This window comes from Helicoverpa armigera, chromosome 3 (assembly GCF_030705265.1).
Source record: "Helicoverpa armigera isolate CAAS_96S chromosome 3, ASM3070526v1, whole genome shotgun sequence".
NCBI classification, from domain to species: domain Eukaryota; kingdom Metazoa; phylum Arthropoda; class Insecta; order Lepidoptera; family Noctuidae; genus Helicoverpa; species Helicoverpa armigera.
In genome coordinates, this window is record NC_087122.1 from 7,193,843 (window position 1) to 7,219,299 (window position 25,457).

General features: G+C 36.8%; 2 protein-coding genes across 5 annotated transcripts in view; one reads left to right on the forward strand and one right to left on the reverse strand.

Annotated features, from left to right (window-relative positions):
- Grh (grainy head) overlaps positions 1-2,733 on the forward strand; it is a 101,185-nt gene extending 98,452 nt beyond the window's left edge. For all 4 annotated transcript variants that reach the window (XM_021333100.3, XM_021333101.3, XM_021333102.3 and 1 more), the window contains one exon: positions 347-2,733. In XM_021333100.3, the coding sequence (XP_021188775.2) occupies positions 347-488 (142 nt within the window). In that variant the 3' untranslated portion in view covers positions 489-2,733. The remainder of the gene's footprint in view (positions 1-346) is intronic.
- Positions 2,734-3,062: 329 nt separating this feature from the next.
- Positions 3,063-23,225, reverse strand: LOC110375172 (delta and Notch-like epidermal growth factor-related receptor). Its single transcript, XM_064043581.1, has 12 exons — positions 22,889-23,225; positions 21,536-22,122; positions 18,402-18,638; positions 18,121-18,293; positions 17,590-17,708; positions 17,361-17,514; positions 11,616-11,870; positions 9,006-9,148; positions 7,997-8,119; positions 7,056-7,158; positions 5,406-5,602; positions 3,063-4,682 (listed from the first exon to the last, which is right to left on the reverse strand). The coding sequence occupies exons 2-12, from the start codon at positions 22,030-22,032 to the stop codon at positions 4,464-4,466; spliced, it is 2,220 nt and encodes a 739-aa protein (XP_063899651.1). The 5' UTR covers positions 22,033-22,122; positions 22,889-23,225; the 3' UTR covers positions 3,063-4,463.
- Between the last annotated feature and the right edge of the window lie 2,232 nt (positions 23,226-25,457).

Genomic DNA, 25,457 nt, shown 5'->3' on the forward strand with positions numbered 1-25,457 from the left:
GACGGCGCGCCACTAACTGATAATACGCAAAGCTTTACAAAACGGATCTCCCCTTAACTATTAATGAGCTTCATAATAGGTGCCAGTCACGTAATCGCCTCCCCTGGTCTGATGTTACACCTTAATCTAGACCCAAACCTAAGCTGCATTGCTGGCAAGCACTCGCACCTAATTTATGTTAATGAGCACATAATATTAATATTGTTTAAATGTTCTGTTATAGCTCTGTTAATTAAATTAAATTGTCATTTAATCAAATTGCACGTGTTCCTTTTTGTGCAAGTAGTTTTCCCAAGTGAAGAGGAAAAATGCGAGTGTAAGCATATTGACGTATATTTTATTTCAGGATTACGGCCAAAATTGACGATGAAATGTTGGCATATTACTGCAACGAGGACCTGTTCCTGCTGGAGGTGCGGCCGGCCGCCGGCGCCGACGACGACCGTCTCTACGACATCACGTTCGTGGAGCTGCCGCTCGACCCCTAGCTCTCACTATAAGCATTCCCGATTTACACTCGTTACGTGCTAAATCTTTATGGGATAAGGTTGTATCAAAAGTGTCGATCTCAGGTTGAAATTTACTTGTAAGCGATTCACCCTCTTTACTTTGTTCGAAGCGGAATGTTACAGAATGTTTCGGTCATCGTTGTAAGCTCTAAGCGATCGAGTCGAGACCGTTGTGTAAATATCTATTTTAGTGCCTTATGAAATTACATCGTGATTCGATTGCCCGGTGATGGCGAACAAGAAATTGGATGTTTGGTTATCAGAAGAACATAATGTTTCGTTAATTTAATATAATTGTATTGTAAATGACGATGATCTGTTGCTGAATATGAACGTGTGTGCCATTCACTCGGTTATCATAGGTATGTAGTTAACATTTCAACAGGTACCTTTTATTCTTGCCATGATGATAAAGTAATAAATTCTTGTCACAAACTTATACGTAGTTATAATATATCTACACTGAGAAAAGCATGAAGTGCCTTCGTCATAATAATTAATGTTATCATAGCATAATATAAGTGAGTTAAGTCAAATTAAATGCCATCCACTTTGTTAAGTTTTGTAAGCCTAAGTTTGCTTTATAAGCTCGCTCAATTCTTACAAGTAGTGAAGTTGATATTAGTTTTAGGTTCAAGAATGCGTACATTGCTTCCACCTGGTGACTACATTCAGAGAAAGTTTACTATTTATTAAAAATATATCGCTATGGATACTTTTTGTAACCGGATGTTTGTATCAGAATTAGTTTCGATCATTGCCAGAAATCAATCAAAACTCTAAAAAGGAAGCGATGACGTCAAACAGTTTAATGAGATAGAGCCGAGGTTCCGCATAATGTTGGATGTATAATAGTCATGTAAACATAGTCACAAAGTCGTCCATCCGAACAACATTAACATTATCATCGATGGGAGTGGTTTGTGTATAATTTTAAGATTCTATTAATACATTTTGTTAAAATAAAAGAATTTTCGATACGTAGGTTATCGGGCCATGACAACAATTTAGTTTATGAAGTATTTTATGTCCAAGACTTATTTATATTATAAGATTTCGTACCGGTCTTACTGTAGCGACTAAGTTTATTTGTTTCAAAAGCTCTCCATACTTAAAAAACCTGATACTTTATTCGATATCAGAAACTATATGTTCACAATTATTATTAATCATTTGTCAAGAGCAAAGCATAAAATTATTGTTAAGTTATTTCCACCGATTATTCAAAATCCAGAAGTTGGTTCTGTATCAGTGTATGCGTGGTGGCGCCTCAGAGCGGCCGCGGACTGCGGGGGTTCGAATAACTGCCATATTATGACATAATTTAGAGTACTTAATGTTCTTAGGCGTAGATTCTTTAACATAATGTTAGTTCTTTTTACTGTGTCTCATGTGACTTGCAGGTAGACATCGAATTTTAATTAAGATATAGTACATATTATATTATATATTTATAATGTAACGTGTTGTTTTTGTTTCACTCAGCGTTAGCTGCGATTGCGTTGTGACTTGTTCCGTCCTTCGCGCAACTCTTATCTTCCATTCATTTGGCTTTCGTACACTTGTTATATCTTCACAACTGGAATTTTAATTTCCTTTAAATGTTACGTTTTGGTTACGAATCCGTTGCTCAATGTCCAGTGCCGCGTGACGGCCGGACTCTAACAGCATTGTTTTTATACTCATACGTATGCAAGTAATTATATTTATTTATATACTTATTAATATAAATTGTGCAGCTTTAATGTTTACTTACAATGATGTTAGCTCGTGATTCAGAATCTCGTCATAAGTCACAAACGTCAGTAGCAATAATACAGTCTAGTAGTAAAACGCTAGCGTGAGCCGCGAGCCGCCAGGCGCTGGTCCCGTCGGCAAGGTTGTGCAATGTGTAATCAGAGTTCTACTATAAAGTGTATAATTATATATGAGGGAGGGGGATGATGACGTCAATTGGATTGATTATTATAATATTAGTGTCGGGAGAGGCGCTGCGGCGGCGCGCGGCTGACACTCGCCGAGATGTTAGTCACACTAGTTAAAACACGACCCGAAAGTGGTAGCACATTTTCGTTATTAAATTGTACTGTACTTAAGGTTTAATTGAATAGATGTTACGTTATTCTTTTATATGAATATTTGTAAGTTGTCATAAAAATATTATTAATATAATTATTTTTATCAAAGTTTATAATCTAAATAAAAATGTTTTTCTTGAAAACATCACTATAGTTTCAATGTTAATTATAAATATACCTTTGATCATATCTACGCTATATTATTTCAAAGAGCACTATTTGTTGATGTTGATATTTTCACCATTCACCCCTAAGTAACTGTCCTTAATTTACAATTATCATTTTATTTAGCTTGTACGTATAAGCACGACATAACACTGAACCCGAAGGTTACTTTGGAGTTTTTCCAAGTAAAAGTTGGTAGTTTTACCCCTATAATACATACGCCACGTTAATTTGTATGGCTTTAACTTCAAAGAGTAACACACTAAACTGGTGACATCTCAGGTAAGACGAGACAAATGAAACAGCATTGCAACTTCAATAGTTACATTTAATTAATCTTAATATTTTACGTTAACAATTTGTAATTATATTATTCTGTACATTTAGAAGCTTCAAAGTTCACGAAAGCGTCAAGACAAAGACTTGAAGTAAGACTAGATACGTTACTTAAAATCCGATGAGATAAGAGCAATAACTTACAATCAGGTAACTATAGCAATTTACTACTTAAATAGTGTCTCTTACTTCCTTTTTTACTTAGATGATTTTAATAAAAAGGGCCTTATTTGCCCTTCTAAACATAAAGCACGAAGTCAAAAAACATTTCTAGATATTCTGCACAGACATGGAAAGCAAGCTAGAGAAAAGGTTTGTGAAACATCTAAGCTGAAGATCAGTCGAATATTCATAGCCTCAACAACCACAAACTCATTCATTGATTCAGTTTTAGGTATTCATTTGTGATGACTTGAAACAAAATCGTAGATAAATGTAAAGCGTCTCCAACGTTCCGACAGGCACTTGGTGTGAATATAAAGAAATCCAAATGTTCGAGTTCCTAGTCAATAAATAATCATATACTTCATTCTACGAAAGCCTATCTATTTAAATAACTGCAGAAACTATTGCTTGAATAACCATACATTAATATAATAATATAGATCCAAAAAACTATTGAAAATTATGTTTGTGATAAAGCATATTAGCTTAACACCTGCAGAAGCCTGCTTATAAAATACTAGAACGGTAATACAATAAATTCTAAAACATTTTGATAAAATCACGCCCACTTAGTATAGAATTACGTATACTTACAGCTATATTAGCCATATAATAGTAGTTACGCGGAAAACCTAGGTTTCTTGTGTTAAAACTTTAATTGAATTAATAAGATAACTTAGAAAAAGTACAATTTGATCTAAAATGGTATATTATTTAATATTATCTAAAAATTAAAAAATAAGTAGGTACTTGACACATCATTACAAAAATCTAAATAAATGATTGAATATTGAAATTTTCTCATGACAGCGGGACACTACATAATTTACTACGGCTATAATCATAAACTATAGGTACGTATTTTTGCGTCTCGAGGCCACGAGTTAATGGCTACACCTTGCTGATAGTTGCGGCATCTCCCACGCAATTATTATACTTTGGCGTAAAACTTTGTTTATTGAAAAAAGGTAATTGCTAACAACACTTTCACATTCCAAAATAGATATGATAAATATTTTACTTTCTATAATGGCACATTAAATGCAATGCATTTTATTTAATTGTCCAAAATGGATTTTAAAATATGCGAAGTAACACGCAGGAGTGTTACCGAGAGTCGAAGCGCACGAAGGTTGACAGGGCTCAGCGCCTGTTCTACTTAGATCTGTATTTTGAACCGTTCCCCTTCGGAGCAGTTCTGGAATGATTGCTATTGGATGAGAGGCGAGCTCTGACTGTCGCTGAAGTCGAGGGTGTAGTACATGTCGGTGGTGTCGAGGGTGTTGGAGGGGGGCGGGAAGGGCGCGGCGGCGGGGGGCGCGCGCTTGTCCTGCAGCCAGTGGTGCGGCGGGCCCGGCTCCGCCACGCGCGACAGCCGCGACAGCAGCCGCGAGTACGTCTTGTTGACCCGACAGTGGCACGCCGTCACCTGAACACACACATTCCTCATATACTCATATTACATACAACAGCTCCTGAACGTGCATGCACTTCTCCAATTAACGCTGCATTTAATAATCTTGTGTAATCATTTCGTAACACTGAGTAGGCGTAACGGTTACCGAAGAATATAAATTAACAATTCAGAAACAGTGTTATGTTACTTCACATAAAACAAAAGTATGTAATACGTTGGATTCAGAGGGTACTTTTATTGCTACGGAATCTTTGCTACCACAATTCAATAACCACAATATCAATCTAACCACATTTTTGGCTATCAACATTCTTTTACGTTAACTAACTGGATAAGAAATGTTGACGCTTGAAGTATGCTCTTCTATTTTTCACAGTTTTTTTATAAAAAGAAAAGTAAAGTAAAACAGAACAATAGTGTCGCTAACATGTTCGCTACTGTTTCGTAGCAAAGTTGCTACGAGTCGGGAGTTCGTAGCGCGTAGCCCGTAGCACCCTTATCAAAATTATTTATGAAACTCATTTTACGTTTACTCTTCGTTTCACATGGGGATTACTGTTGCATTAATAATCATTAAAAGTGGACACTTTTCATGTAAGGAAGCACCTCATCGAATTTAAGTATATGGTAAAATAGTAAATGGATTAAAAATTTGAGATGGCAGTGCTTATACGAAATACATTTTACCGTAAAAAAACTACAAATATCAGGTAAATAAACCAATTGAATACTGACCACGACGCCAACAATAGCGATGGCTGCGCCGAGCGTGCCCGCAGCTATATACACATTATGCAAACGATCGTGGTACAAGCCCAGAGGCATGCGTACTTCGCGCACCGACCCGCCGCCGGTGCTCTCCAGCCGGCCCCGGCGAGGCTCTATGTCCATACCGCCTTCACTGCCCACCACGGACTCTAGGATGAAGTCCTCTGAAAATGTGGAAAATATTTTTCCTTAAAATAATATCTATATAAAACGTTTATATGATCATATCGGAAAATTAGATCCTTGTTACAGTGAATTGATAACTCGATTCAGTGAAAATGCGACAGGAATATGAAATATATTTTTAGATGATTTAGAATAATAAGCTATGTATGCTGGCTTTCATTACAGCCTGCAAAGGCCTATTTGAAAGAAAACCTTTTGAACTTGACTTCTATATAGCTTTTAAGGGGTAAGCACATTGTCAAAACAAAAGAAGGAAAAGTAAATTTTCTTAAAATAAGTGTACAGTGACAACTATTCGTATCACTGAGAAGTTTTAAACAAAAAAATGTAGAAAATAAATAATAGTTTAAAAAAAACTAAAAACACGCTTTTTATAGAAAACCGAACTAAAAATTAGAAAATAAATTTCAATGAATATAAATTAATAATAGTGTGAATACAAAAAAAAAAATAAAAAAAGCGTGGGGTGCTTTTTAAGGTCTTATCAAAATGAAAATCACTCTACTCATATCTGTCAATAAAATATTTATAACTATTGACACCATGCACCCCACGCTTTTTTTGTATTCACACTATTATTAATTTATATTCATTGAAATTTATTTTCTAATTTTTAGTTCGGTTTTCTATAAAAAGCGTGTTTTTAGTTTTTTTTAAACTATTATTTATTTTCTACATTTTTTTGTTTAAAACTTCTCAGTGATACGAATAGTTGTCACTGCCCATACAAGTGGGAAGTTCTCATCAATACAAAGAATATAAGGCCAAACGAGGAATTTTATATATTCAGTTGTCGAGTTCCCTCGACTTTCTCTGGTCTCAATCATCAGGTCAGCTCCCAACCTTCACTGTTGCATAGGTCTTGTCAATACAAATAATTTAAGCCCAAACACGAGGTAGTTTACATATTCAGTTGTCGAGTTCCCTGGACCCTCTCTGGTCTCCATCATCAGGTCAGCTCCAAATCTTCACAGTTGAATAGTGCTTTTAGGCGTACACCTGAGTGTCAAGTTTTTACCCTATGTATGCCTACAACTTTCGAAGGTTGCCCTCGATTTCTCAGGGTTTCCATCATCAGATCCTGACCTGATGACTATGGGACCAACTGGCAGCTATTCCGAGTCGAACAAAAAAAGAATCACGTAAATCGGTCTATAAACCTCGGAGTAATCGATGTGTATGTGTAACCTCCTCCTTTTTGGAAAGTCGGTTAAAAATGGAATAATTTTATCAAATTAGTGTATTGTCATCGGTCCTCAATACATCTACAAAGTTTGAACGAAATCTGGCCGTTTGAAGTGGGTCAAAATCGCGCCCAAAGAAGTCGGTTACAAACCTACAAACATACAAACATACAGGTGAAGCTAATAAAAAGCGTGTAAAAACACAGTAAAGAACAATATTTATTAGTTTGTTATATAGATAGCATACCTTCACATAGTTTACCAGTATACCCCGGTCGGCAGGAGCAATAGAAAGACTCGATCCCACTCCAACATGTACCGCCGTGCGCGCAGGGATTGTTGTCACATGCCTGGAATAGTACAAAAACATTACATTAGATATTTATATTAAAAACCGTAAAAGTGGTTTTATTTCAATGTCTAATATTCGCGTAAGTGTCAGAAATCAAGAGTTAATGAAGGTAAATTTAATTATGCTGCCACGTTAAAAACTAATTACAAAATATTCAAATGATTCTTAACCGAGCGGGAAAGTTTAACTCCACGGGTGTGTACGGAACAAACAAGGTAATTAATTTTAAGAGTATATTCGCTACTGCTGGGAACAAATCATTGTTCTATTTTAAAATACATTGTACTTTAAGACAAACAATTATCTTGTAGAGGTACGTACCATAGTAAACTGCATAAATATTTTTCACATATTCTGATGAATACGTATACCTACTATATGGAACTACCTGTGTTCAAAGATTCTATCTCGTTCCATAGTTCTATTGTGTCTACTCGCAAACACTTTGAATAGAAACATGTTGCTAGTATTCATTCCATATCTTGATGTTCATACAATATCTTTAGATATTATTTTAATGTTTTTAATGCCTCGAGTTTCGGCTTCATAATGCTAGCATCAAACAACATTTTTAATTTTTCAAAGCAACAGTACCTATATAGTTGTCTGTATATTTGTATAATGAATGAGTTTACACAAGGAGACATGTGTATCAGATAGATTATTACTTTGCCATGCCGTCCCAATGTACGTATATTTATATGTTATGTGTACTGTTGTGTTTATAGCCTTTTTATCGTCCTACTGCTGGGCGGCGACCTCTCACACGAAGAAGGATTGAGCCAAAATCACCACGCTTGCTCGATGTACGTAGGTCATAACAGGTATATACTTACAGATCGTGTAGGGATGTGACACTCGTCTCCCACGAAGCCCATGGGACACTCGCACGCGTAGTTGTTGCCGCGGTCCAGGCAGATGCGGTGCGCGGGGCATGGACTCGGAGCACACAGGTCCACCTGAATATGACGATATGGGTGGCTTATTATAGCATAATCTTGTAAAAGACTTACATGTACAGGTCCGGTATTATGTTGGAAATGAAGAAGAAATAAGAACGAAAATAATACAATAATTATAAGGGATCTATTAGCTAGATCAACAAATGTTCCATATGTCCAACGATGATTTGCACTGTCCGTATGAGTCAGTACATGTTAGTGTTCAGTGCAAAAGATTTCTTTACTATTAATCATAATGAATAAAATCTGTTATATATGGCACTGGCAATAATGGGAATGTACAAATAGGTACGGTTTATAAACATACATTACGTGTTGCTGACTGTATTAAACAAATTCGGAAGTCTTCAAAGTAAAACTTATTAATATTAAAACAATGTGCGTGGGTCAGTCACCAACAGAGACATAACAGATGCAACATGAATGCTAATTTTCTTTAGAGAACACAAGAATTAACTTTTGGGTAATTTTCTTGGTTATTACCGTATCTGTGATTCAATTTTCGTGCTTATCATTCGTAAGGCGGATTAAAGTATAATTAGGATTTTTCATCCGAATTATCTAAATAGCAGCTGGTAGTAATAAACTTTATTGGGCATTGTCTTCATCATATTTACAACGCTATGTTAATGTTCAATTAAAAGTATGATCATAATTAAAAATAGCATCAGAAAACCGTTAAAAGATAACAAGTTCCAAAAATGCAGAGTCGGTTGAAATCTCGTGCCTTGATACAAGCATATTTACGTGTAGGCACTATACCTAGATTAAAAAAAACTTGGCACGTTTGAAGTATTTCGGCACAATTTAGTGACTACGGAAGACAACGTCCACGATCATTATCTATTAAGTATGTAGTGAGCGTCGGCAGTTCGGCACTGACCTTGAGCTGGCACGTGTTGCCGGAGTAGCCGCGCCCGCAAGAGCACGCGAACCCGCCGACGCGGTCGGTGCAGGTACCCCCGTTGGCACACGGCGACGACTCGCATTCATTATACTCCAACTCGCACCGATCACCCGTGTAACCTGCATTCATTGATTTAAATAATTACGTAATAAGCAATAAATATCGTTTTAATTATACCCCCTGAATCTTTAAGGTCAAGATTGTGTAATCCGCCATCGCTTTATAAAAGCCGAATTTTATTCAGGTGTGTCAGCTCTCCACTGCTGTATTAAGTGCAAAAGCTCTTCTTTCAATTTAATTTTCTTTCCTTAAATATTAACGTAAAGATTTGTCCTTAAAATATTCTGTATCAAAGCAGGACATACACTTAACTTAAAATTAAATTACGGAATTCATGATTGTACAGCTTAAGAAGATTTGCGTAATTCATTCCAAATGAGTGTGTAGGCTTTAAGCAAAAAGATAAATTGAGATGAGAAAAAGTATAGAGAAAAATAAAGTCGTAGCTTCCTTATGACAAGACGCAATCTGTCCCGGGGGATGTTTACTTGCAACCCGCCACAGAACGTTTTTCCAGTAGAAAAATACTCTTGATTAATTCACTCAGATTTATTTGATGTCGTAAAGCGCTTATTTGTATTTCCAGAAGTTAATAAATATTTTTCTCATCAAATTAATAGTCCGATCGTAATATATTTGAATTACAAATTCTCAATCTCATCCTTTCGTAGCTCGATTAAAATTTCATTTATTATTTTATACTTATACTGACGTTTATTGATAATAAATATTTATGTAAATTGTTATTTTTAATGACTTCGCGTTTGTATAATTAATTTTAAAAGTGACATCCTCAACAGACTAATGCCACAGCTAACACTCTGCGGTTCATTATGGACATTGTGGTGAACACATTATTATTACAGTACATGTTCATGGCGGACTACATGACGTTAACGTGTTATAGTGATGTGTATGCTTCAACAACGTAATAGTTATTTAAGTTTTATGAACCTGTTACAACGGAACGGAACACGATACTTTACATAGCCTCGATGCACGGTATGCTAATAAACAGCATTTACGAGCTAATATCAAATTATTTACCTAATGTTCATTCAAAACGTATAAGTGGATTAACTAACATTAACACACGACTATTTATTTCAAAGTCATGGCCATCAATACTGGAAACTCACATTTATATAAACATGGTTTTGTTGTTGATATCGTCAGACTATACTTACTTTTTGTTTTTGCTTCGTTTACATCCAAATGCTTTTTTCGAATGAAAAAACGACCTTAAAACAATGTTCGTACAAAAAAGTAATAACATGAACACGTCTAAAATTAAGTAGCTACCATGTACTTTGTTTGATGTTTTTTTGGCGTACAACCAGGTAATTTTCTCATAGCCATGTAACATTATTAATTAAGTACCTCAGATTATAAGTTGTATCAATCATAGCTCAATACAGTCACTGATTAATATCACTCATTAAATAAATAAATATTTAATATTACATACAAAGTTAAACAGAATGACTGGGGTCTAAAAATAAACACGTACTTGAGGTTCCAGCCCTCTTCAGATTAGCTCGAACAAAAGCGTCTCTTTGAGGGCCTTTTAAGGGAAGACAATAAAAATGTCGAGGGGATTTGAAACATTTATATGATTGTAAGTAAAAATCTATTTCGAGCGAAGCCTTGGGAGTTAACTAGGAGCGGACGAAACCGCATGAAACCGCAGGACGGATAGCCGCCGCGGGCAGCCTTCCAACTTAACTCCAATAAATCACTGCGCAAATTTGCTCTACAGCACCCCCACACAAGTTTCAACCATTATTAAATTGACCTAGCTCCGAAGTTTTATTTGACTTATAAGCTTAAACTTCGCACTTATAATTTCATTACCAGTACTGTCGTAATAATCATAAGCAAATATATATGTAATTACAATTAATGTAACATAGTCAATAATAAAGTTCTTCCTACATGTTGACTCTTCACAGTATTTATAACTTCATATACCTACGTCCACTTACCACGGAACCACCAATCAGGAACATATACATACATATGTGGAATGCGGTTCCAGCATAGGTAAATGGCGCAACTGATTTGGGGAAATGGACTGTCATTAGAATCGTATTGTTCCGAACGTATTCACGAGCCCGTCCCAGGATACATGACGTATTACCTACACGATGGCGGTCGCTAATAGCCAATTTATATCACTCGGGAAAGCGTTGTGCTATAGGTATATACAGATCTAGACGATAATCAGCATTCAGCAATATGATTTTCAGATATTACAAAATTGGAAGGCTTTTTCACCATACAATACAATGTTATGCACAGATAACTGTGTCAATGAGATATAGGAATAATGGCATAGTTTAGCACAAAGAATCAGTTATTCGTTTGCCAAGTAGACACCTACGGCTTGAGTTATTTTAGGTGGTAAGGAAAAGTGTTGCCAAATCTGCTGAGAGCTGAATAGCAAGAAATGTAAAAGATACCCTTTTATTTGAGATAGATAGATAGATTAAATTATCAATTGTAAAGTATGTAAAATATCCTCACCAGGCTGGCAGAAACAGCGATAATCTTGTCCGTCAGCGTCATTATCAGTGTGCTCGATACAGATACCCTTGACGCAAGGATTGGAGGCGCAGGCACCGCCAGTTATAGAAAGCTCGCAGTGCGCGCCTGTCCAGCCGTCCGCGCACGCGCAGTGGAAAGTTGTCGAGCCATTCATTGCCATACTCATGCACGAGCCGCCGTTCAAACATGGCGATGAGTAACACGGGTCCCGCTCACATTTTCTGCCCGTAAAACCTTTGTAGGGAAAACAATCACATTTTACATCCTTCTTAGATATTTACAGTAAAAAGATTTTCTTAAAAATTTTAGTTAGTTTTAGCTAATGATATTTCTGTCTTTTTTTCTAGTATTATGTAAATCTAAATACAAAACATTTTTTGTGATTTAGTAAAAATATAGGTTTCATCATCCTCCGAGCCTTTTCCCAATCACGTTGGGGTCGGCTTCCAGTCTAACCGGATTCAGCTGAGTACCAGTGCTTTACAAGAAGCGACTGCCTATCTGACCTCCTCAACCCAGTAACTGCCCGATACCCCTTGGTTAGACTGGTGTCAGACTTTCTGGCTTCTGACTACCCGAAACGACTGCCAAGGATGTTCACTGACAGCCGGGACCTACAGTTTAACGTGCCATCCGAAACACAGTCAATGGTGTATAAGATATACTTAGAAAGTACATACAAACTTAGAAAAGTTGCATTGGTACTTGCCTGACCTGGGATCGACCCCGCGCCCTCATACTTGAGGTTGGTCCTTTACCCACTAGGCCACCACGACTTATAGTAAAAATATAGGTTTACGTATTATTAATTAAATTGTTAAAATCCCTAAACCGTTTTCCCTACTCCAAGTCCAAGATTCTTTACTTAAAATTCCATAACAAAAGTTTTGAAAGCTTCTGTTTGAGTTAAAACGTTCAACAAAGAAAAAAGTTTCATTCTGATTTATTCAAATTCAACTTGAAATAAAAAGAATGAGGAGAAAACATAGCAATACCTTAGCTTTTGTCCACATTGTAACAATATGTTCAAGAATATGTAACGTAAGCTAAGAATGTTAACATTAACATATATGCAAATGTACAATAGTAATACATGCAATATGAACAAGCAAAAATGGTTGCATAGTTACGTAATCGTAGCAAGGTTGCGTCATATCGACGATCAATTCAGCGAAAACAAAATTTATTTTCGAACTCATTTAACCCCTCTGCTCGACAAGATTTTGACATATGACTATACCGTTGATTCGGCGGGATATTTTGAATCGCGACATGGAAGTCAAAAATTTGTACTAACTTTCAACACATGAATTCTAAGTCCGTAATGCCTGATTAGAAGTATTTACCTATAACTTTAGAGCTCACTTATTTGACAACAACGTGCAAAGGTCAAATGGGGTCAGTTAATTCAGAAAAATATAATAATTACGGTGTTTTTAAGTCTATCGAAAAGTTAGGCATTTCAAATTTGGTGAAAACTTACCAATAAATAATCGCATCACTTTCTCAAACACAACACAAACGTCATATTTATAACATTTTCAATCCATTGCAATACATTTCGTGCACTTATTTATGTTCAATAACTAAAAAATCAGCACATAAAATACACAATAAAAATGAACAATATTTACAAGATCAAAGTCACAGACAAGTAGAGTTTGGAATAGAGTTTTTTTTTCAATCATCGGTGTGCATTCGATACCTAAATCGGATATTTATTATAAATAATCGAATACCAATTTTATATATTTTTTTTAATAGCAACTTATTTCAATTTTATTTATTAATTTTAAATTATAGGTTCAATTTGTTTTTGTTGTTAAGAAAAAAGATATTTAAGTTTTATGAAAGTTTTTAGCATTAAATTTTTATATGTATTATTTATTTTGGTGTTGCGTCATTCGTAATAATTTTTAACTTTAATTGAATTTTTATAACCTACTAGCTTTTGCCCGCAACTTCGTTCGCGTGGAATAGTGACTTCCGGCAGATTTTTGGTTTGACCAATAGATGGCGCTATTATGTCCGGAATAAATTTCATTTTTTATTTTTTTTGGTAATAAAAGCTATCCTATGTCCTTTCTCAAGTTCTAAACTATGTCTGTACCAAATTTCACACAAATCTGTTCAGTAGTTTAGGCGTGAAGAAAAGACAGACAGACAGACAGAAAGACAGACAGACATACAGACAGAGTTACTTTCACATTTATAATATTAGTTAGGATTAGGATAACGGAATTTTAATTTATTCTTATATTATTTCTGAACAATTCTAAGATTTTTGTTTCGGCGGAGGGTAAGCTTGCTCATAGAGGTATTTAGCCTACTTCAATCGATCTCAGTGGCGTGCACTTGGACAGGCCTCCGTCACTCCATGTACTTGCGCGCTATAAGTGCCTACCGCCCAGCCGAGCGGTCTCGGTCCGCCGGCGGATCAAATTCAGTTGCGGTTTTCACAAGTGAAGCGCGCGCACGCCGTTCAATTTTTAACCGACTTCTAATAGTGCTGTTCGTTCGTACGCGCATTACGATGCCGTGTGGTGCCTTATGTGCTGTAACTTTAAAGATTTTTTTATTTTACCTACACACTGATGTATATAATTATGTTTTATCTAGGTTTCTTCTACAGTCAGCACCAATAGGTATATAAAACAAAACAAACTTACAAAAATAATAAAACAAACTTTAAAAAAAGAGAACCGACTTCAAAACACTAAACCGTAAGAAATAATTAATTTTTTGATGTCGGTGCTTTTTCGATTCGTAATTACCAGCTGTTAGCACCAACATAATTACCAGCTGTTAGCACCAACATAAAAAAAAAACCAAATTATTTCTTACGGCTTTGTGCCTTATTTGAAGTCGGTTCTCTTTTTTTAAGGCTTTTTTTTTCATTTCTAGTGAACATCTCCGAAGATCATCATCAAACTAAGAAGTATTATACTTATTTTAAAACGTTCTCCTAAATGTAACAAATCCTTTTCTGAAAATCGCATCGATATCGGTTTAGCCAAACGCGAAATTATCGCGCACAAACATACATACCTACAAACCATACAAGTCAAACTTCTCAGTTTGGCCTGTACCTATGTCTAATCACCTCCTTTTTTTTAAGTTGGTTAAATATTTTATAAATGATAAAATTTTAACTGCCACATAAAAGTCAGAACATATTCACAGTTCTCAATAACATAGATAAAAAGTTATGTTAATTTAATTTTACCGAAGAGGCAGCCCTGCGATTACTGTGGAATCGCGCGGTGCGAAGCAATCACTGCTGTACGCTTGAGCATTTAGGCGCATTTTAGCATACAGTGGTTGCTGACGCGAAGGAGTAGGCAATTATCGTAATAGGTATTGGAAGTTTTCTACTGAGTGAAGTATCTGTAGTAATCTGTGACTTGGAGAGGCCTATGTCCAGCAGTGGACTGCGATAGGCTGATGATGATGATGATGATGATGAGGGTAAGCCTGGTGTTCTGAAATATAATGCAATTTGTAACTACCAAAGTAATGTACTTATTTGATGATGAGAAACAATAATAATAATTGATTGATTTTAAAGTCACCAAATATTTTTAACCGAATCCCAAAAAGGAGGTGGTTCTCAATTTGGATGTTTGTTTTTGGTCGAAAGGGTATATTCCCCATATTTGTTATTAGGTCCAGGATCTGATGATGGATACCTTGAGAAATCGAGGGCAACTCTCGAAAATTGTAAGCATAGATAAGGTTATAACTTGACACTCAGATGTATGTCTGATAACACTATGAAACAGTAAAGGTTTGGAGCTGACCTGATGATGGAGACCAGAGAAGGTCGAGGGAACTCGACAACCGAACTTCTCTCGTCTCCACCTCCTTCACCGTTGCAGAGGCTTCGTAAATACGAATAATATAAGCACAAACACGAGAAAGATTAAATATTCAGTTGTCGAGTTCCCTCGACCTTCACTGGTCTCCATCATCAGGTCAGCTCAAAGCCTTCACTGTTGAATAGTGCTACCAGGCAAACACCTGAGTGATAAGATTTCAACCTATGTCTTTCTGCAACTTTCGAAAGTCGCCCTCGATTTCTCAAGGTTCCATCATCAGATCCTAACCTGATGATAATGGGACCACTTCGGAAGTATACGCTATCAAACAAAAAAAGAATCATCAAAATCTATAAATAAATGGCTGAGTAATCGCGTAAAAAACATACAAAAAAAACGGTCGAATTGAGAACCTCCGCTTTTTGGGAAGTCGGTTAAAAATAAGTCGGCGGCGGCCATCTTTCCATCTTGGACCAGCTTTCGATGAACAGCGAACTATTTGCCCTTTCAAACAATGAAATCGTCATAAAATTTTGCGATAACTACACCTAACTACGGCTCTCGTTAAATAGCTTTGCCGCTCAGTTAAAAAGTTGGAAGTAACGAATCGCCATTAAGTTTGGCAGGTCTACAGGAATCCTGCACATAAAACACCCGAAGAAATAAATAAGTCTTCATTTGCCGTCTTCAGAAACCCTAAAAACCGAAGATTTTTTTTATTCCGGCTACAACGTATTTTCTACCACTGATTTTCTAGCATTTTTTTCAAAATAAATTAAGTCATTTTACTTTTCCTAATTTATTTTCAGATTATGGTAAGTACCTATACAAAAGTGCAATTTAGTAATATTATAATATAAAATTATTAAATCGATTCTTTATTTTAACGAATCGGATCATTCGATGCAAAACTTCTATCACCGTCGCCATCTTGTCTATGCGTCTTCAAATTTAAAAAAACAGCTAATGTAAACAAACATGGCGAGTTCGATCAGAATTCCCGGTAATTACGATTGGATTTTAAAAAGGTATATTTCTAACGGGATGCTAAATATGAAAGGTTTGAATGCGTAAAAATAATTTAAATTTATTTAGTTTTTTTATTTAGTACTCACAAATGTGGTTTGATTGGAAAGAAAATAAATATGAGCGTAAATAATTAGGAAAGTGTATGACTGATTCGCAGACCCCAATTGGGGTCTAAACCGAGCTTACGGTGACATTGATGTTCAGACCCCGATTGGGGTCCGCTACGGATTTGACGGTTAAAATGTATTTTTAATCATGATCGATGTCATACAACATTTGCCTCCCAGCACTATTCTGTTCCTTTCACTGGTAAATAATGAGGTCACGTGTAATTGAGTCTTTTTCTTTCAGCTTAGGTATACATGCGACCAGTTAAACCGAACAACAAATCCTATCAGGTCCCTGCGGGCAATTGCTCCATAATCAAGTAGCATCTCCCGCGTCCTCTACATTCTTACGTCTCCACTTCTTCACACAAACACGTTAGCTTTGGACAACTCAATTTACGGATCATTTAGATAGTCGGTTACTCCTTAATCGATTTTCGTATTATGTACGTTCGAAATAGAAATCGAATCCAACCGGATGAATGAATGAACCCGGTTGTAGAAAGTTTTCTGTTCGTCTGTTGGATGGACGATTGACCTTTTATATTCATTCATAATAATCCTATTTAGATCAAAAGAAGTTATCATTTTAGTGATCAGAACTCAGGGGGCACTATGATGTTCAGTTGCACGATAGACCTGCCGCTCGTATCGCTGTATTTTTGTACATTTACCTTATGGGCACACTTAAATATTTATCCTGGTACAGAAATATTACCGACCTTAACATAAAATCTACGATTTAGAGCCTAGTAAATGTTTATGCGCACCATAAGGGCAGAGACAGCGGTAGTTGGCGCCGTTGAGAGGTTGCGTGAGGTCGACACATATACCGTTATTGAGGCACGGAGACGGATTGCACGCGTCGCGCTCCTCGCAGTGCGGGCCCACGTACCCCGGGCAGCACTGACACTCGTACCCTTCCTACAAACACATCGATAACATTGTCACCCGCAACCCTTATCACAAACTACATTTATCTAGTCATCTATTACATACCATTGACACGTTAGTGTAACACACACCCTTTCCGGAGCAGTCTTGAGACTCACCACAGTTATCCGACTTCACCGTTACTTTTAGTCGCACACATTGAGATTTCCAATTTTCAGAAACAACTGAAAGAAAGCACTTTATAAGTACAGCGACAGTTTCATAAATCATTATCGAGACGTAAACCTTGGAAATATATCAAGTAGAGCGCGTCACTGTGTTTTCACACCGCCACCTTCGGCACGCGATGCATTATACGGTGGGAATTCCGCACATATCTTTTGTGCGATCGTAGAATAAAATCGTAGGCGTAGACGTTTTTCCCTCGAACTTCCTTCCTCTTTCCGGTTTATAATATACACAGACATCTACTTTAACTGTTTCAACGCTTCAAGTTTTAATATATCTTCCAAACAATATAATTTTAATCCGAGCAACATAAATATCAACTTTTCCATCAAAGTGTTTGTATTCAAACTCTCAGAAATAAATGGCGTGTCATAATATAAAGTATGTTCAAGTGTAATGTTTAAGTACCTATGAGTAAATTGACGCCTTCCGTTAGATCTTTGTCATACAGCGTGAAAAGCTTGGCTCCGCGCTCGTCGAGAGGAGTGATGTCCAGTAGCATGCCGTCAGAGACATCGCAATGCTCGTGGCCCTGGCGCGTCACCTGGTACACGGCAGGCTGCAGCAGCGTGCGATGTACCCTGGAAAATCAATCGCTGTAACGATGCGGCGAGATGGTACGGGTCACTGCTTAAAGCTGCCGCTAACAATATAGGTCACAGATTCACAGTTTTATTAATACCGCTAACCTTTCCCCATCACCGTGTGAAACATTCGCCTCAGGAGTGCCATTCTTGACGTCGACCTGGCCAAAAGTGTCGAGTAGCAAGGAGTCCGCGATCCGGACGATAAGGATGTCTCCGCTCTGAATGTCGGCAGAGCCCTCCCACGACACGATGACCGGGGGGCACTCCTCGTCGGCCGCAGCAGGCGCCGCGCCCCCGCCGCCCCCGCCGCTCCCCGCGCACTCCTCCGCCATCCGCACCACAAAGTCACACATTCATTAATTAACAAGTCAACCTCTGTGAATACTAATTGAAATGGCCCCTGTCATATTTACAGTATCATTCAATATGCATCAAAGGCGATGTTGATTGCGGGCTTTTAGTTACAGCTTTAAACGAATGAATTTTGAACGTAGAGTCTAGGTGAGTGGCAGACATGTGCCGCTAGAAAATATTACCTACCCACAGCAAAACGACACAGACAACGCGAAGGAGGTCGATAACGTAAACATTATCATGTAGATACAAAAAATGTAGGTACACTATTGCGAATACATAGAAGATAATATTAATAAATCGTTTTACTTTGGTACCAAATAAATGATATTCAATCATATTTTAGTTACATTTCTCGTTTTATCACTAGGACAACACAACAGTCCAATAGTACATAAATAATGGATTAGACGTTTTCCTTAACAGAAGTAATGAATAGAGTTCAACCAGTGGAGCAAAAAAGCTTTTTTCCTTATTTCTCCTTCAGTACGACGATTTATGGTTTATGTATTTGACCTCGGCGTGCTCGCTGCTGTCACGATCAAAGTTGCGCGAACAAGAATATTATACTCTGGAATAAGGGCGCGGAAGAAAAGACATTGTATAAATTGCCCATGGAGATTAAGTTTAGTACATTCACGTCTTGCTTCTTATTTATGGCATATAATGGTAAATGGCATTAAGCGCCATAACGCAGCATCTAATGCGCGGAAATAATTGCGTAAACAATGTTATGGATTGAATATTAGGGAAATGTACCGTGTATTTCGAACTAGAATTTCACAGAAGCTTGCATTGTGCTTAAGTTTTAACAGTAATACTCGCACTTTGGTATTGCAAACTTAATCAATAAATAGGTACTTCTATACGTCATGTGTTATTTAATGCTGCTAACATGTCCTTTAAAATGAAAGTAAACCCTCGAGTTATATTCTATATAATTTTTATACTAACAACCGGCCATCCTACAAAGGAAAACTTTTGCTCTAAAGCAAAATGGACGGACAAAGTCCGAATAACCGCTACCACGACCTCTTACGAGAGACGTATAGATAAATTGGATTTTCTTTAGAATTGCAATCTTCGCTATTTCGTTTGGGTAATATCTTTATAGCTATGACTTTATTTTCAATGTGAATTGTAGCAGTATTAAGAGTTTATTTAAATAAAGCTACTAGCTAGTATGGGTCAACACTACATACATAAGCATGATTTTCATAATGACGTTAAGTAAGTAATGCAAAGTAACAATCTTGTAATGAAATCCTTTTGATTGTCCAAAATTGCCGTGTTCATCAACGGGGAGTAGACCCTTACTAGAACCGATGCAGCTCTTAAACTTTTTTCAACGCATGTATCCAATTGCCATGTGACGGACCTACATATGCAAACATCACAGATTGATCTCTCATAATAATCTATTTATGAATAAATAAGTTATTTTTCATCATGACTGACTGAAATAACAATTTAGTAAATTATACCGTAAAATCCCGGAAAGGGTTTCTAATACCATACAATAATAGAAAAAGTATCCTCTTACGATGAAGAGGTATCCACACAAGTACCTACTTAAATATATCGAACTAAAGGATATCGGATTTTCCTAATAAAGTATTCTATTTTGGACAGGTAAGGGCCCAAGAGGAGTAAAATAATCGGAGTTTAATATACAATAATAACTGTCTTACAGTGTTTATTTACTTTTGAAAATTGAACTAGTCCTTGCTGCTGAAAGCTATCTCTATCATCATAAGCAGATGATGAATCATTTCATTAAATTAAATTAAAAGTTTCTATGATTGTTTGAATGTACTTGGGGGTATGTCTGTTACTCTTTCAAGCTAAGCAGGCAGCAGGCTATCAGATTAATACATAGGCAACTTTTTTGACAATTTGCAAAAAAAGTCCCAGTAAGTACAAATTTTAGATAATTCAGTAGACGAGGAGAGATTATACTACGAAAGAATAGCAATTAAGTTAATAATTACCTTCATCGTTATAACAAAGGTTTCGAAACAGTACTCCTTTATATTCTGTACATAATTCTTCAGGGAATACAGGTGAACAGTGTGGTTTATATTCCCACTTACCATCCCTAATTGGGGCTGCGTCTAATTAATGGCTCGTTACGTATTGCCTTGGGGTTTAATAGGATATCATGCAAAATTCATTGAGCTGTGACTTCACAATACTCATTTGAATCCAGTGACCGCATAACCTACCCCATAATTTACTACAGGCGTGACGGACGTCGCAATAAACTTTATAAAAATAAAATAAACTGATTGTTTTTTACAATTAGTCGGTCGTGCGTGTAGTTCGCGACTTCGTGTGTCGGAATAATTAACACACAACAATCTGCCGAGTATACAATATTACCGTATGTACATTGTACATTGAAACGTATGTGTATGGCGACTTTAATGCTAAAAGGTCGCTAAGAAATAAAACGGCCATTCCATACCAAGATTAAAAATGAGACCGTAGTGACCTTTCAAGATCAGAGCAGTTTTATTTATGTCACGTAGTTAACATTAGCTTAGAAAGCAAAATAAAATAAATCAAGTAGGTCAGGAATTATTCCAACAATATATTTCGTAGCAACGTAGCCTTCGTAGCAGTCTCTCGGGACACCTATACAGCCACAACAGTAATAATCTTGAAGCTGATACGAATACACAAGGAGGTCAGTTCCCGAGAGTACCATATCAAAACACTAGACAGTATCTGACAGCCGTCTGTTGTAATATACAGGTATACTAAGAAGCAAGAGAATTTTCAAATGAACCTGCAAAACTGAAAAATACTTTGTATATATTTAGTGTATGGTGTGTATGTGTAGGATGGAATAAGAATTCATGAGAGTACTTACAGTGACCGGCAGATTGAGCTCATGCGTCTCGTTGCCGCGCCAGAGGCGTGACTCGCGCGGCAGCACGGCCAGATCGCAATCTATCGCCCCCAGGCGCTCTTGAAGCCGCGCTGGTGAATGCGCGGCGCCGAGGGCACTAGAACTAGTGTTTAACTTTTGCCTTCTTGCACTTTTCACTACCCCCTTTGTGCTTGTGTACACTTTAATAGTTGAATGGCGCGCGGTCGCCGGGTTCTCCGTCGGAGCGTACGCTTTTGTTATTTTTAAGCTACTCTTTGTAGTTGAAGATGCAGTCGTCGAGGCTACTGTAGTCTCTAATGGTTTCGCGTAAAGCTTTTTAAGTGGTGAAGTCGGTGGAGCTAGGGAACTTGATACTGTTTTAATCTCGTCTTTAGAAGATAAAGTCAGCTCGCAGTAACAGGCGCCGGCTAATGACAGGATTAGCGCGGTGGCCATTAACAAAGAGTGCGGCATCCCGCGACCGCCCATGGAGCTCGGCTTCATGCTTCTTACTACTGTTTACTTATTATCTAGTTACGAATTTATTTGGCACAACCGCTGTTTTTGTAGCTTGTGGAAAGTCGGGGAGACTAGCTGAAATAAAAATTATACTTAGCATAATATTTGTACACATGTTTCGAATTGTGCTCGTTAATTTTATTTACATATAATTATACTTTCTTGACCCTTAAATATTGATCAAAAATTAAATGACAAAATTTGCTTTGCAAATTATTTTAATAATGAAAAAATATGCTTTTTGATATCCATATGCCATAAATCTTTTCATATAATGTACGTACATGAAACTTTACAAAAACATTTAAAGCACAATAACTTATAATGTGTACTGTTAATGTTTTTCAAAATGAAACCAAAAAATTCATTTCCATTGTCTTCGCTTATAAATAAACGTGAACGTCTTATCGTCAGACACCTCTTGATGGAAACATCTATAATTGGACAAGCTGTAAGGCTCTCACGCTGAGTGGCGACCCTCTTCAGAAACAAGTGTAGCCCTCTGATCAACTTAAGATAGCTCATTTTCATTTTAAATCACAAAGGCTTACTATCATAAACTACTTACTGAAATCGACTGTTCATGTTTCTGTCTAGAAGATTTTGTAAATCTATTTTCGTAATTTGAACTTTAGGAGTACTAACTACAATCCGCAATTTGTTTACTTCTTATTTACATAAAATATGTGATGGAGAAAAACATACCTGCGACAACATGGATAAAATAAAGCAGCAAGCATAAAAATGCATTCGTAATAAGCTGAACAACAGTATATTTATACTTCTATTTTGAAATAACCTTCATATATTCTTTCAGTGGTCATGAACAATTTATACTTACGTAAGGTCGCAGGAATGATAATAATATCATGGGGTCTGAAAACAATGCTTTCACTATTCACAAGAAAGATAAACAGTTTACTCTCGTCTAATGTTAACACTAAATTAGAATAATTATTTCGTCTGCTATATCTCAGTACTCGAAGAAAAGTCTTTCATTGGAGTTAATATCAAAACATGATAAATTCTCGTATATTTATTTGAGCAAATATCAAAACAAATGAAGCTCTGGTTAATTAGTAGAGAATGAAGCAATGTTTTGGCAGGGCGGCAGCGTAGCACGGGGTGGGCGACGCAACCGGCCGCAGCCTCCGCGACACTGAGGGTTGTCGGGCGCCCCTCCGTCTCCGCGCCTCTCCGCACCCCTGCACCCCGCACGCGCGCCCCCACACGCCTGTATCTTTGCTTCATTTTACTCCACGCCTGTATTGCCAACGATTTCCTTAAAGCTATAAGGCCCGCAGCTACGAACCATTCCTTTTTTCTCCGAATTAGCATTTTACTAAGAGTTTGAGCTCCGAATACGTTTTGTGATCGCTGTTCAAAATTGTATTTGTTTTGGAACCGTATGCTTGGTATGATAGTATGGCGCCAGAGACGTCTTGTCGTAGTGCGGCTGATAGAGCGGCGGTGATGCGGTCTGCTGGGCGGCGCACCACACTCACTGTAAACATCAGGCCTGAGCCGCCCCCGAGCCCGCGCTACCTGCTCTCAATATTTATTGCGTTACATTTTACTGGAATGTTCCAATAACGTGATTTAATATCATAGGTTACATCCAAAATATCTTTTCTCGAAACCCATATAAAGGTACCCGTCTCGTTTACCTATATACATGTCGAATGTTAATATTTTCCAATTATACAAGAAAACGAAGTACCTAACTGCTCAAAATTTCTTGACCCCGTCGCAAATTAATCCATAAACCTGCCTAAATGATTTAATGTTTAGTAAGTTTAACAAGGGGAAAAGTTTGAAGTGCCCAGATGATTAAATTTCCTTTTGCAACCGCAGTTGATTTCGATTAGTTAATGTATCAATCTACTTATACGCTCTTATCAGGACGATACGCACGCTGATAGAGGCTTCACGTTTCTGAAATGTAAATGTCTATATCCCAGTCATTCCGTATCGTAGAAGTTAATTAGTCAATAAATAGATTGATATGCTAATCAAAACAGGAAATTACGTCCATATCTGATATCCGGCGCGGCCTAATGAAGCGAACTGTACTGCCTGCTTTAATAACGTCTACTTACGGACTTTCAATTACGACTCGCTGACTTCGCTTGATTAAAGTTCAAGTGGTATCTTATCTTCTTGTAAGTACATAATCAATGGACTGATAATAATAATAATTAATCATTAAGTATTTTAATTGGCTTCAAGTATTTTCCACTAATGATGTGTAAAAAACTTATTTAATTTATTAAGCGATGTTTATAGTCAGTGTAACTAATATGTACTAACATAGGTAGGTAATACGGGTATATCCATCTGAAAAGGTCTTCTACTAATGCGTATTCACGTAACGCATAAGCAATTAGGCGTGAGCTAATGTACCTATTTATTACATGTATCTGATACCCAAATCTTGTCTAAATCCAGCAGCTAATTAACCGTCGCTGGAAAGTCGCACAATTTATTATTTAACTGGTCCTTAATCTCAATTAATGTATGTTTGTAAAAAGGGTTTTTGAGTAGGTACCAATGTGTTTCTAAAATAAATTAAATTGGAATAAAAAACCCATTAGCAGGTACCTTAACATTATCTTTGTTCACTGCACATAAAATGCTAAAATTAAAAGTCTTACCATCTTGCAATTTTCTAAAATAAACTCTATTAACTTGCAAAGTACTAATAAATTGCTGACTCCTAAATCTACTTTTGCTCGCCTGATATTGAAAGGTACCTAATTAAGAGTGCAGGCGAGTTATCTGGCCTGTAGTCGCTCAGGCTTATCATTCCGATAGTTACCAAAACTCAATTAATTGTTATCGAGGGGAGTTGGTGCTAGTGAAAAGATGGATAGTTTAGTATTAACTACTCTGTAACAATAACCCCGTCGTTAAAACAGAATATGATTTTAATCATATCAGAGCGAATCTTTCAGGTGCGATCTTTGTGACAAAGTAATCTTTTGTAATCATATATAATACTTAATAACTTTAATAAAATTGAGATATTTCTAAAAAAATAACGTTTTTCCAAATGTCAAAGCTTAATTTATCACATGTTAGAATTATTTTCCTAGGTAGGTACAGTACGTTATCGTTAAGCCAGAAGTTCCCTTAAAAAGAAAGCAAGACTCGTTGACAAAATATGAACCTATATTCATTTTTTTTAATGGAACAACGTAAGAAAGCAATTCAGTTAATTTCTCATCCTCATATGATTAAATTTTCACGCGTGGCGGTCCTCGATTTCGGTTTTCTCCTCCACTTCGCTCTATCGTCGACATCCGAGGCGGAAACATTACGTTATTGGATTTTCCTGGGAGGAAATTCTTACCTTTCACGTTTTCCTGGGTTCAAAATGATAGCGGTTTCATTAATTGCATATACGTGGC

Bases quoted from the DNA above. Each gene is read 5' to 3' on its own strand.
- LOC110375172 (XM_064043581.1), bottom strand. From the start codon at position 22,032: ATGAAGCCGAGCTCCATGGGCGGTCGCGGGATGCCGCACTCTTTGTTA. The intron at 11,871-17,360 runs GTGCGCATAAAC...TTCCCTACAAAG, and splicing joins CCGCTGTCTCTGCCCTTATG to GTTTTACGGGCAGAAAATGT. The intron at 8,120-9,005 runs GTCAGTGCCGAA...CGTCATATTCAG, and splicing joins GCAACACGTGCCAGCTCAAG to GTGGACCTGTGTGCTCCGAG.